This window comes from Watersipora subatra, chromosome 3 (assembly GCF_963576615.1).
Source record: "Watersipora subatra chromosome 3, tzWatSuba1.1, whole genome shotgun sequence".
NCBI classification, from domain to species: domain Eukaryota; kingdom Metazoa; phylum Bryozoa; class Gymnolaemata; order Cheilostomatida; family Watersiporidae; genus Watersipora; species Watersipora subatra.
In genome coordinates this window covers 38,730,460-38,742,878 of record NC_088710.1, presented here as the reverse complement: position 1 = coordinate 38,742,878, position 12,419 = coordinate 38,730,460, and the positions used below count along the sequence as shown (strand labels likewise).

Here is a 12,419-nt window from a genome sequence, read left to right as displayed (position 1 = left end):
GCCACACGCTGCAGCCACACGCTGCAGCCATACACTGCAGCCACACACTGCAGCCATACACTGCAGCCACACACTGCAGCCATACACTGCAGCCATACACTGCAGCCACACACTGCAGCCATACACTGCAGCCATACACTGCAGCCACACACTGCAGCCATACGCTGCAGCCATACACTGCAGCCACACACTGCAGCCATACGCTGCAGCCATACACTGCAGCCATTCACTGCAGCCACACACTGCAGCCATACACTGCAGCCATACGCTGCAGCCATACGCTGCAGCCATACGCTGCAGCCACACGCTGCAGCCACACGCTGCAGCCACACGCTGCAGCCACACGCTGCAGCCATACGCTGCAGCCATACGCTGCAGCCATACACTGCAGCCATACACTGAATATTATGATTAGACTTATGCTTCTAGTTAGACTAGGTTTCTTTTACATGTAGTTGCCAGGAAGTGGTGGGGCAACAAAAGACTGGACTATGTTAGACTAGGTTTCTCTTACATGTAGTTGCCAGGAAGTGGTGGGGCAACAAAAGACTGGACTACGCTAGACTAGGTTTCTCTTACACGTAGTTGCCAGGAAGTGGTGGGGCAACAAAAGACTGGACTATGTTAGACTAGGTTTCTCTTACATGTAGTTGCTAGGAAGTGGTGGGGCAACAAAAGACTGGACTATGTTAGACTAGGTTTCTCTTACATGTAGTTGCCAGGAAGTGGTGGGGCAACAAAAGACTGGACTACGCTAGACTAGGTTTCTCTTACATGTAGTTGCCAGGAAGTGGCCAGGCAACAAAAGACTGGACTACATTAGACTATGTTTCTCTTACATGTAGTTGCCAGGAAGTGGTGGGGCAACAAAAGACTGGACTACGCGATGTACTGTCCTGATGCTCTGACTCACTTTCCTACGAATGCGTTGCCTCACCTGTTCCATGCCAGCTTCTGGGAGTCTCTGGATGCAGTTAGCTTTATTTTACGCCAGGTAAGTCTGTCGAAAGTTCAACTCTGGATGCACATATTTTCCCTTTTTCAACTTAGCCACGTCTGTTGTATATCCTAGCTAGTTTCGTGCAAGGTTTCACTTCAATTTTATTTCTTGCACTGTTTTTGCTGCATCGTTAGTACGTCAATGAGATTTGTATTTTGGTTTTGTATTCGTAGCAAGGCATATTAATGTAAAATACTTTTTTATTAGACTTTGAAGAATGATTGTTTCAGCAAAGCCCAGGAGAATGCTGTTTCAGCCAAAAGCATTCTCCTGAGCTGCTCCGTTTCAATGTGATTACATCTAAAGGTGAAAGGAGTGTGTTTTGACACCACATATAGTTTGTATAGCCAAAAAAAGGGCAGTTGTAACCATAATTACAGCAGTCAGTTACGGGATATAAGTTGGCTTAATAGTTTTTGAATAGAACTGATCCATTCTTACGGGTTAAAGTGGTGGGCAATTATATGAGTTTGGTTCATGTGAGATGTGTTTTACCCGATATGTGGAACTTCGTTCATGTGAGCTGTGTTTTACCTTGTTATGTGGAAATTCGTTCATGTGAGCTGTGTTTTACCTGGTAAGTGGAAATTCGTTCATGTGAGCTGTGTTTTACCTGATACGTGGAAATTCATTCATGAACATGCGTTTTACCTGATACGTGGGAATTCGTTCATGCACATGCGTTTTACCTGATATGTGGAAATTCGTTCATGTGAGATGTGTTTTACCTGATAAGTATGAATTGGTTCATATGAGCTTCATTTTATCTGGTAAGTGGAATTTTGTTCATATGAGCTTTGTTTTACACGGTAAGTGGAAATTCATTTATATAAGCTGTGTTTTACCTGGTAAGTGGAAATTCGTTCATATGAGCTTTATTTTACCTGGTAAGTGGGAATTGGCTCACACCAATGATATACAGCCCCCCCAAGGCTAGGCGACGGGCAGCATGTGGGCGGGGCTTAATGATCGAGCTCCGTTGGGATGAACCCGAACACGGCACCCGAACAAACAAATATGCTGAATAAAGCCCCTTGTAAGTTTACAAATATTATGAACAATAGTGGTTATTTTACTGATCTGTTGGTTTCTTTTGATGTCAAATAAATATAGTTGCCCAATATTGTCTCCGTTATGATCAGTCAGTTGCCATTCACAAGCATTGGCGATATTAATAGTCGCAATCGTAAAATAGCCCAAATTCGATTTCTATTGTGAATTGCGGGGCCTACTGACTGAATGAGCTAATGACACGATAACAGCGAGTCGTGTTTTCCAAAACTTAACAAGGCAATGCAATCGCCCCGCGAGAATTGTGTTAGCTCCGAAACCCAGGTTAGCACAATCCTAACAGCAACGATCATTAAACCCCACCCATATGATAGCCGTCGCCTATCCTTGGGGGGCTGTATATCATTGCTCACATGAACTGTTTTTTGCTTAAATTAGCAATTTGAGATATTGGGATGTTTTGAAATAATTCTAATCTTGAAACATCCTGACAGTCAGATCACCTCAAACATCAAAAACAATTGCAACTGGTGAAAAAGGTAGATACTTTCTGATAAAATCTACTAAAATTCTCTGTAAGATCAGCCTTAACCAAGATAATTACTTGCAAAATGTTACCTTGATTAAAATTATGTTTTGATTCTTTACACAATGTGCTTTACAAATATAGCTCAATGTTTGTTTGTTTATTTTCATCTATAATATAACTACAAAAATAATATGAAGAGTATTTCTCACAGTATAAATGAACAAAAGAAATATAATAAAAAAATGTCACTCCAGGGAAGGTGATGATGAGGTCCCTGTGCCTAATAGCAAGGCTAATCAAGACGCGGAACCTGAAAGTAGAGTCAGCAGAAGTCTGTCTAGTACTCTAGTTAGTTTAGTCTAGTCTGGTTGTCTGAGGTAGCGCTTCAGTTCACTGTGGCTCCAGAGTTCATGTATCTTAATGTTTGACACCCAAATTTCTTATTAGAATTCTATTTTAGCTACACCATTCATAGTTTTTACCATCTTCTTCACTGTTACTCATGAAATTAATCTTTCAAAAAAAACACTTCAAACATGTTAAACTTGAATACTAATTCAACTTACATTTTTTTAGGAAAATTTTCATCTTGAGGTAATTGCAAGTAGAGATTTAACTGTGTATCGACGTAAAATACAAATCAATTCACTCTAAGCTAATATTCAAAATAAAATAACTTTTGCAAGATGCATGAATAGAATTGGTAAAAATGTATTAAGAATAAGAAATAATAAACAGGATTTTAGCCTGTAAAATCCCATGATTTTTTTTCTTCCAACCTATGTAAGATCGGGTATTTTTTATAGATACTGGCTCATGATGGAGTGACTACCGCCGACCTGCCCAGTGGTAGTACAGCGGAGAGCCAACTTTTTCAGCCTTACCAACCGAGAGAGAAGTGGTTGAACAGGCGCACTGCCCTAAAAACTAAGGTACAGACAGCCTTGACGTAGACTGAACAATTCGAATCGTGAAGCGTTACTCTGCGGCAGCAAAATGTGTTATCTTATGGCATATGTATGTAATTGAAATAATGTTTTTTTGCAGAACATAGCTTCCAATCACCGTGGTAATGATGTGCTGGTCACTGAGGATAAACCACAACGAATTTCAGCCAGGTTCATGTACGGACCTCTTGACCTTGTAACTTTATCTAATGAGAAGGTGGATTTGCATATAGTCAGAGATTTGAATAGCAAGCAGTGGGACTACATGGGTACATCCATCACAGACAAATATGGCAGGATAACATTCCAGATACCTATTGAGAATCGTCTTCCGCAAGGTCTCTACCCGGTTAAGATGGTTGTAAGGTGCGTCCCTCCCTCTCGTGAAAAATGAGTCCTTTCTGTTGAGCTTTTATAACTCGGCTGTAGGTCATTCAAATGTGGTCATTGCTTAAAAATTACTGTAGGGTACAGTCTCATAAACTCGTACATTCTTGTAAGTCCAGTCTCATAAGTCCAGTCTCATAAGTCCAGTCTCATAAGTACGGTCTCATAAGTACGGTCTCATAAGTCCAGTCTCATAAGTACGGTCTCATAAGTACAGTCTCGTAAGTCCAGTCTCATAAGTACAGTCTCATAAGTACGGTCTCATAAGTACGGTCTCGTAAGTTCAGTCTCATAAGTACGGTCTCATAAGTACGGTCTCGTAAGTACGGTCTCGTAAGTCTAGTCTCATAAGTACGGTCTCGTAAGTCCAGTCTCATAAGTACGGTCTCATAAGTCCAGTCTCATAAGTCCAGTCTCATAAGTACAGTCTCATAAGTACGGTCTCATAAGTACGGTCTCTTAAGTACGGTCTCGTAAGTCCAGTCTCATAAGTACAGTCTCGTAAGTCCAGTCTCATAAGTACAGTCTCGTAAGTCTAGTCTCATAAGTACGGTCTCGTAAGTCCAGTCTCATAAGTACGGTCTCATAAGTACGGTCTCATAAGTCCAGTCTCATAAGTACGGTCTCATAAGTACGGTCTCATAAGTCCAGTCTCATAAGTACGGTCTCATAAGTACGGTCTCGTAAGTCTAGTCTCATAAGTACGGTCTCATAAGTTCGGTCTCATAAGTACGGTCTCATAAGTACGGTCTCATAAATCCAGTTTCATAAGTCCAATCTCATAAGTACGGTCTCATAAGTACGGTCTCATAAGTCCAGTCTCATAAGTACGGTCTTGTAAGTACAGTCTCGTAAGTCCAGTCTCGTAAGTCCAGTCTCATAAGTACGGTCTCGTAAGTCCAGTCTCATAAGTACGGTCTCATAAGTACGGTCTCATAAGTACGGTCTCATAAGTACAGTCTCATAAGTACGGTCTCGTAAGTCTAGTCTCATAAGTACGGTCTCGTAAGTACGGTCTCGTAAGTACGGTCTCGTAAGTCCGGTCTCGTAAGTACGGTCTCGTAAGTACGGTCTCGTAAGTTCGGTCTCGTAAGTCCAGTCTCATAAGTACGGTCTCATAAGTCCAGTCTCATAAGTACGGTCTCGTAAGTCCAGTCTCATAAGTACGGTCTCGTAAGTCCAGTCTCATAAGTACGGTCTCGTAAGTCCAGTCTCATAAGTACGGTCTCGTAAGTCTAGTCTCATAAGTCCAGTCTCGTAAGTCTAGTCTCATAAGTACGGTCTCGTAAGTCTAGTCTCATAAGTCCAGTCTCGTAAGTCTAGTCTCATAAGTACGGTCTCATAAGTACGGTCTTTTAAGTACGGTCTCGTAAGTCCAGTCTCATAAGTACAGTCTCGTAAGTCCAGTCTCATAAGTACGGTCTCATAAGTACGGTCTCATAAGTACGGTCTCATAAGTACGGTCTCGTAAGTCCAGTCTCATAAGTACGGTCTCATAAGTCTAGTCTCATAAGTCCAGTCTCGTAAGTCTAGTCTCATAAGTACGGTCTCGTAAGTCTAGTCTCATAAGTCCAGTCTCGTAAGTCTAGTCTCATAAGTACGGTCTCATAAGTACGGTCTCGTAAGTCCAGTCTCATAAGTACGGTCTCGTAAGTCCAGTCTCATAAGTACGGTCTCGTAAGTCTAGTCTCATAAGTCCAGTCTCGTAAGTCTAGTCTCATAAGTACGGTCTCGTAAGTACGGTCTCGTAAGTACGGTCTCGTAAGTACGGTCTCATAAGTACGGTCTCGTAAGTACGGTCTCATAAGTCCAGTCTCATAAGTATGGTCTCATAAGTCCAGTCTCATAAGTACAGTCTCATAAGTACGGTCTCGTAAGTCCAGTCTCATAAGTATGGTCTCGTAAGTCCAGTCTCATAAGTACGGTCTCATAAGTACGGTCTCGTAAGTCCAGTCTCATAAGTACGGTCTCGTTAGTCCAGTCTTATAAGTACGGTCTCGTAAGTCTAGTCTCATAAGTCCAGTCTCGTAAGTCTAGTCTCATAAGTACGGTCTCGTAAGTCCAGTCTCATAAGTACGGTCTCGTAAGTCCAGTCTCATAAGTACGGTCTCGTAAGTCTAGTCTCATAAGTCCAGTCTCGTAAGTCTAGTCTCATAAGTACGGTCTCATAAGTACGGTCTCATAAGTACGGTCTCGTAAGTACGGTCTCATAAGTACAGTCTCATAAGTACGGTCTCGTAAGTCTAGTCTCATAAGTCCAGTCTCGTAAGTCTAGTCTCATAAGTACGGTCTCATAAGTACGGTCTCGTAAGTCCAGTCTCATAAGTTCAGTCTCGTAAGTCCAATCTCATAAGTACGGTCTCATAAGTACGGTCTCATAAGTACGGTCTCATAAGTACGGTCTCATAAGTACAGTCTCGTAAGTCCAGTCTCATAAGTACGGTATCGTAAGTCCAGTCTCATAAGTACGGTCTCATAAGTCCAGTCTCATAAGTCTAGTCTCATAAGTACGGTCTCGTAACTACGATCTCATAAGCACTTAAAATACATTTCTAAGATAGACTAGGGAAAACTGTTCCAACAAGGCTAATAGGGACCCGTTCCAACAAGGCTAATGGGGACCCGTTCCAACAAGGCTAATGTGGACCCGTTCCAACAAGGCTAATGCGGACCCGTTCCAACAAGGCTAATGTGGACCCGTTCCAACAAGGCTAATGTGGACCCGTTAAAGCAGGTCCTCCGTGGCCTTGATGGAACGGGTCCGCATGGTTGCAAAATCTTTAAACATGGACTCAACTGGTTCTACTGAATTTTCATAATATTAAAATGCTTGCTTAGTAACTTTATCAGTCTCATTGCAGAGGTGACCATACCTTCACGGATATCTCCCTTCTTGTCCTCCCTCCCAACACCAATGTTGTTCTATTCTCCATTGATGGCTCATTTACTGCCAGTGTTTCTATCATGGGAAAAGACCCAAAAGTTAGGCCAGGAGCTGTCGATGTCGTTAGGTCAGTTTTCTCCAAGGTGTTAAACTAGCATGTAAGCAGTTAGAGTTCACTGAACTGTTAATAAGAGTAAATGGCTGGTCATTGAAAGTGCTAAGAGTGCACTAACTACTAAGGGCTAAGTCTTTTATTGTATTCAAAGCTCCTGAAGCAGGTGTGACAGCACAATGTGCTTATTTTACAAAAGCTGGTCCAGAAGCAGACAGCTTCATTTTTGCTAATAGTTTTCACATGGAATAATCCTCATGTTTGCCCACAAACAGCAATGCACACCAATGAACAACACATACACTTGTTATCATTATCTAGTCAACTTTTGTTTACTCGACTAACCAAAAGGTTTCTTGTACTGAGCAGGAAATAATACTGTAACATTTTCTGTTGTCAAAAGCTCGTAGAAAGTGTTTTTTATTAAAATAGCCTAATATTTGTAAAAAGAAAACAAGTTGTATCAGGAATATAGTTAGGGGTGGGCTATCATTTCACCTAATTCTTTAGATACACACTGGGAACATAGTCTTCTGTGTACCGCTGTGTAAGAATACAAGCAATGGTATAATGTTGCCACAAACATAGTGGGCTATAGACTGATATAGTGTGCTACAGACTGATATAGTGTTCTATAATAGTCTGATATAGTGTGATATAGTCTGATATAGTGTGATATAGACTGATATACTGTGCTATAAACTGATATAGTGTGTTATAGACTAATATAGTGTGATATAGTCTGATATAATGTGCTATAGACTGGTATAGTGTGCTATAGACTGATATAGTTTGCTGTAGACTGATATAGTGTGCTATAGACTGATATAGTGTGTTATAGACTAATATAGTGTGATATAGTCGGATATAATGTGCTATAGACTGGTATAGTGTGCTATAGACTGATATAGTGTGCTGTAGACTGATATAGTGTGCTATAGACTGATATAGTGTTTTATAGACTAATATAGTGTGCTATATACTGATATAGTGAGTTATAGACTGAAATAGTGTGCTATAGACTGATATAGTGTGTTATAGACTGATATAATGTGCTATAGACTGATATAGCATGCTATAGACTGATATAATGTGCTATAGACTGATACAGTGTGCTATAGACTGATATAGTGAGTTATAGACTGATATAGTGTGCTATAGACTGATATAATGTGCTATAGACTGATATAGTGGGTTATAGACTGATTTAGTGTGCTCTAGACTGATATAGTGTGCTATAGATTGATATAGTGTGCTATAGACTAATACAGTGTGCTATAGTGTGTTATAGACCGATATAGTGTGCTCTAAACTGATATAGTGTGCTATAGACTGATATACTGTGCAATAGACTGATATAGGGTGATAGCGGCACTACAACTTAACATTTTTCCCTTATCTATTAGTAACAGCTGTAGAAGGTTCCATACATTTTAAGTTGATAAGTGAGAGAATAATGTTGGTTGCTGTAACAAACATTTTAAGACTCGTATATCCTTTTACAGATACTGGCAAGACAGAGGCTACTGCATCCTTTACATCTCAGCCAGGCCTGACATGCAACTCGGCAAAGTGAGAACTTGGCTTGCCCAGCATAATTTCCCCCATGGGATGCTCGCATTTATGGATGGTGTATCTGCTGAACCAATGAAACAGAAGGCCCAATACCTTAAATCTCTCGTAAAAGAGGTATTCTTATCAAATACGTGTTTCATAAGACCTGGTTTAGACCAATGTCGTATGTATGGCATGCGATGGCGTGCTAGGTGCTGCCCCCTGCTGTGCAAACTTAAGCAGGTGTGCGATTGATGTGAACCAAATAATTATGAAATCGCAGGATGGTGCAACTAGATTGTGCGTGCACTCCACAAGAGCATTGTCTTGTATAGTCGTGGATTTGCCACGCTAGGCTAAGATTAATGTGAATGGGGTGCGCCTCATAAATTCAGGCTCATGTGGTTTGTCCCTCCGCTACACAAGAGATGCATCAAGGACTTAGTTCGTTTACTAACAACATAAGGTCTTCACTTCTAACTGTTTCTTGTAATTATTATGTCTTCCATGAATGTGGAGGATTTTGCCACTGTTGATGAAATACAATTCATGGAAGAGATATATGCCAAATACTCATCTCATAAACGAGGGACAGTCAATCATTCTATTTCGTTAAAAACATGCCTTACTCTGTACATATATCAACACATGTAAATGTTGAATAATTTCTGCCTGTTGCATTACACCTGCAAATAGAGGCAATTTTCATATTACTACAATATCATCATCATTATCATCACCATCATGGAAGCAACGAACATTAAAGTCTGGTTCACACTATATCGCCATTAGTCAGCGTTTTCCTTTCGGCGTTCATCATCGAATATGTGAACTGTGAACCAATGGCATCGACGAAGCATCGCGGACACACTGAGAAAGTTTGCAGCTGTCAAATTTTTTCCGATATTTCGCCGAGCATCGTCGACCATCTTTCAAATGTGAACTATTTCGGCGATAGTAGTACACGGTCGCGGATGTCGAGATTTATTCATATCCGTCTATGGTAGTCGCTGCGGGACTAGTTTTTTATTCTAGCACGCGAAAACAAAGACGTCTCTTCGCAAAAGTTTTAAAAAAAGGTGATAACACTGCGTCACAGAGTATTTTCCGATGCAAACGCGAATGGTCTGTAATAATGTGAACATCATTATCATCGACAATCACCGAAGTATTGTGGCATCAGCCCCGAGATACGGCGACATAGTGTGAACTAACCGTAAACAATATTGTTTAATGCTTGTGTTAAATAAATGTATTGAACATTTATTTGCTGCATGTTCCTTTTTGTGTAATCTTTTTAATTATGGAAAAGCAGCAATTCGTTTTTTGTCCATTGCAAAGCAGGATCTTTAATAGCATTAAATAGTGGAAGAGGCTTGTAATGATGTCAACAGGTTGTCTGTATGGCCGAGTATTATTGTCAGCAGACTGTCTGTATGTATGAGTATTATTGTCACAGGCTGTCTGTATGTGTGAGTATTATTGTCACAGGCTGTCTGTATGTGTGAGTATTATTGTCAACAGGCTGTCTGTATGTGTGAGTATTATTGTCAACAGGCTGTCTGTATGTGTGAGTATTATTGTCAGCAGGCTGTCTGTATGTGTGAGTATTATTGTCAGCAGGCTGTCTGTTTGTGTGAGTATTATTGTCAACAGGCTGTCAGTATGTGTGAGTATTATTGTCAGCAGGCTGTCTGTTTGTGTGAGTATTATTGTCAACAGGCTGTCTGTATGTGTGAGTATTATTGTCAGCAGGCTGTCTGTTTGTGTGAGTATTATTGTCAACAGGCTGTCAGTATGTGTGAGTATTATTGTCAGCAGGCTGTCTGTATGTGTGAGTATTATTGTCAAAAGCCAATCTTAAATTTTAAGTAAACTTCGTAAATTACAAGAAGTTATTTTTAAAGTAATTGTTGAAAGTTACTTTTTGGTTTGTTTTCTATTGTAATATATGCATTACGTTTCAGTCATCCATAGATATAGTGGCTGCATATGGAGCGTACAAGGACATCGCTGTCTACCAATCACTTAACCTTGACTCTAAGAGAATCTATGTGGTTGGCAAGGTGCATAAGAAGGCTCATGCCATTTCCCAGGTAATTAACCGCAACTGGCAATACAATGATTGTGCAGAAAACAGTGAATATTTGTCTATTGTGATGTCATTGTTGGCAGCGCACACTAAAGTATTTAGTAGGTTGAGATGGTTCGTCGAGAGCTTGTTTGACCATTGTTCATAATCTTGAAGGATACTGCAGTGTTATTGGTAGAACATCTCGAACTCTTAAGGCTCTGCAGTTTCACCAGTAATACCCACTTATTATATGATAGTATAAATGATATCATACAGAGTTAGTGGTGTCATACAGAGTTAGTGATGTCATACAGAGTTAGTGATGTCATACAGAGTTAGTGATGTCATACAGAGTTAGTGATGTCATACAGAGTTAGTGATGTCATACAGAGTTAGTGATGTCATACAGAGTTAGTGATGTCATACAGAGTTAGTGATGTCATACAGAGTTAGTGATGTCATACAGAGTTAGTGATGTCATACAGAGTTAGTGATGTCATACAGAGTTAGTGATGTTTGTGGTTTACAAATCTCATTTGTAGAAAGTTATTGTATTCTTTAAGGTTCTGGAAGAAGGCTATGCTACTCACCTTAAAAATCTACAGCTCACTTCAGAGATTCGTCCCGCCACTGGAAATGCCCGTCTATTCCTCCAGAAGTCGTCATTCCTCCTCCCAGGGCAGAAGTATAAAAAATCAGCTAGCAAAGTGCAACAACGCAGCAATCCTTTGTGCAGTGGTGATATCATTCCTGCAATAACTATAGATCGCAGTGGCAACACTAGCATAGATCCTGGAGCCGCAGGAGGTGGAGGTAACTCCAGTAAGGTCAGAGGTCGCTCTCCGAGACTCGTTGCCTTACAAAAACTGACAGAAGACTCGATGTCTAACTCAGCATCATGATGGCTAACTAGTTAGCCCTTTGTGTTAATATGAAATATTTATGACTGATTTCCGTATAACCTGTAGCTGATTAGCTCATGAAATGTCAAGTAATCCCCATTTTGTCTACTTGTCTCATTCAACTTATGTTGATTCATCAATTCAATACTTTTAGTGGCCATTTTATTGGTCATTTCATTGTGATCTTGGCAGCTGTGTGAAACCATAACAGACGTTTCTTATACGTTGTATGGATATATATATATATATATACATTTTATGGGTATTATACATTGTATGGATATACATACATGTATGGATATACATACATGTATGGATATATGTACATGTATAGATATTATACATTGTATGAATATATATACATGTGCATGTATGGATATATATACATTGTATGGGTATTATACATTGTATGGATATTATACATCGAATGGGTATTATACATTGTATGGATATATATACATTGTATGGATATACATACATGTATGGATATATGTACATGTATGGATATTATACATTGTATGGATATACATACATGTATGGATATATGTACATGTATGGATATTATGCATTGTATGGATATACATACATGTATGGATATACATACATGTATGGATATATGTACATGTATGGATATTATACATTGTATGGATGTATATACATGTATGGATATAATACATTGTATGGATATATATACACGTATGGATATTATACATTGTATGGATATATATACATGTATAGATATAATGCATTGTATGGATATATATACACGTATGGATATTATAAATTGTATGGATATATATACATGTATGGATATATGCACATGTATGGATATTATACATTGTATGGATATATATATATATACATGTATGGATATAATACATTGTATGGATATATATACATGTATGGATATTATACATTGTATGGATATATATATCTATCTATGAATGCTATACATTGTATGGATATATATACACGTATGGATATTATACATTGTATGGATATATATATCTATGAATGCT

General features: G+C 39.4%; 1 protein-coding gene across 1 annotated transcript in view; it reads left to right on the top strand.

The window, feature by feature from the left end:
• The window catches only part of LOC137390587 (protein retinal degeneration B-like), a 122,734-nt gene extending 111,127 nt beyond the window's left edge, over positions 1-11,607 (top strand). Inside the window, exons 17-23 of the mRNA XM_068076916.1 lie at positions 846-994; positions 3,347-3,472; positions 3,588-3,853; positions 6,736-6,885; positions 8,376-8,559; positions 10,392-10,520; positions 11,062-11,607. Coding sequence (XP_067933017.1) covers positions 846-994; positions 3,347-3,472; positions 3,588-3,853; positions 6,736-6,885; positions 8,376-8,559; positions 10,392-10,520; positions 11,062-11,400 — 1,343 coding nt within the window. The 3' untranslated portion in view covers positions 11,401-11,607. The remainder of the gene's footprint in view (positions 1-845; positions 995-3,346; positions 3,473-3,587; positions 3,854-6,735; positions 6,886-8,375; positions 8,560-10,391; positions 10,521-11,061) is intronic.
• Positions 11,608-12,419: the final 812 nt, after the last annotated feature.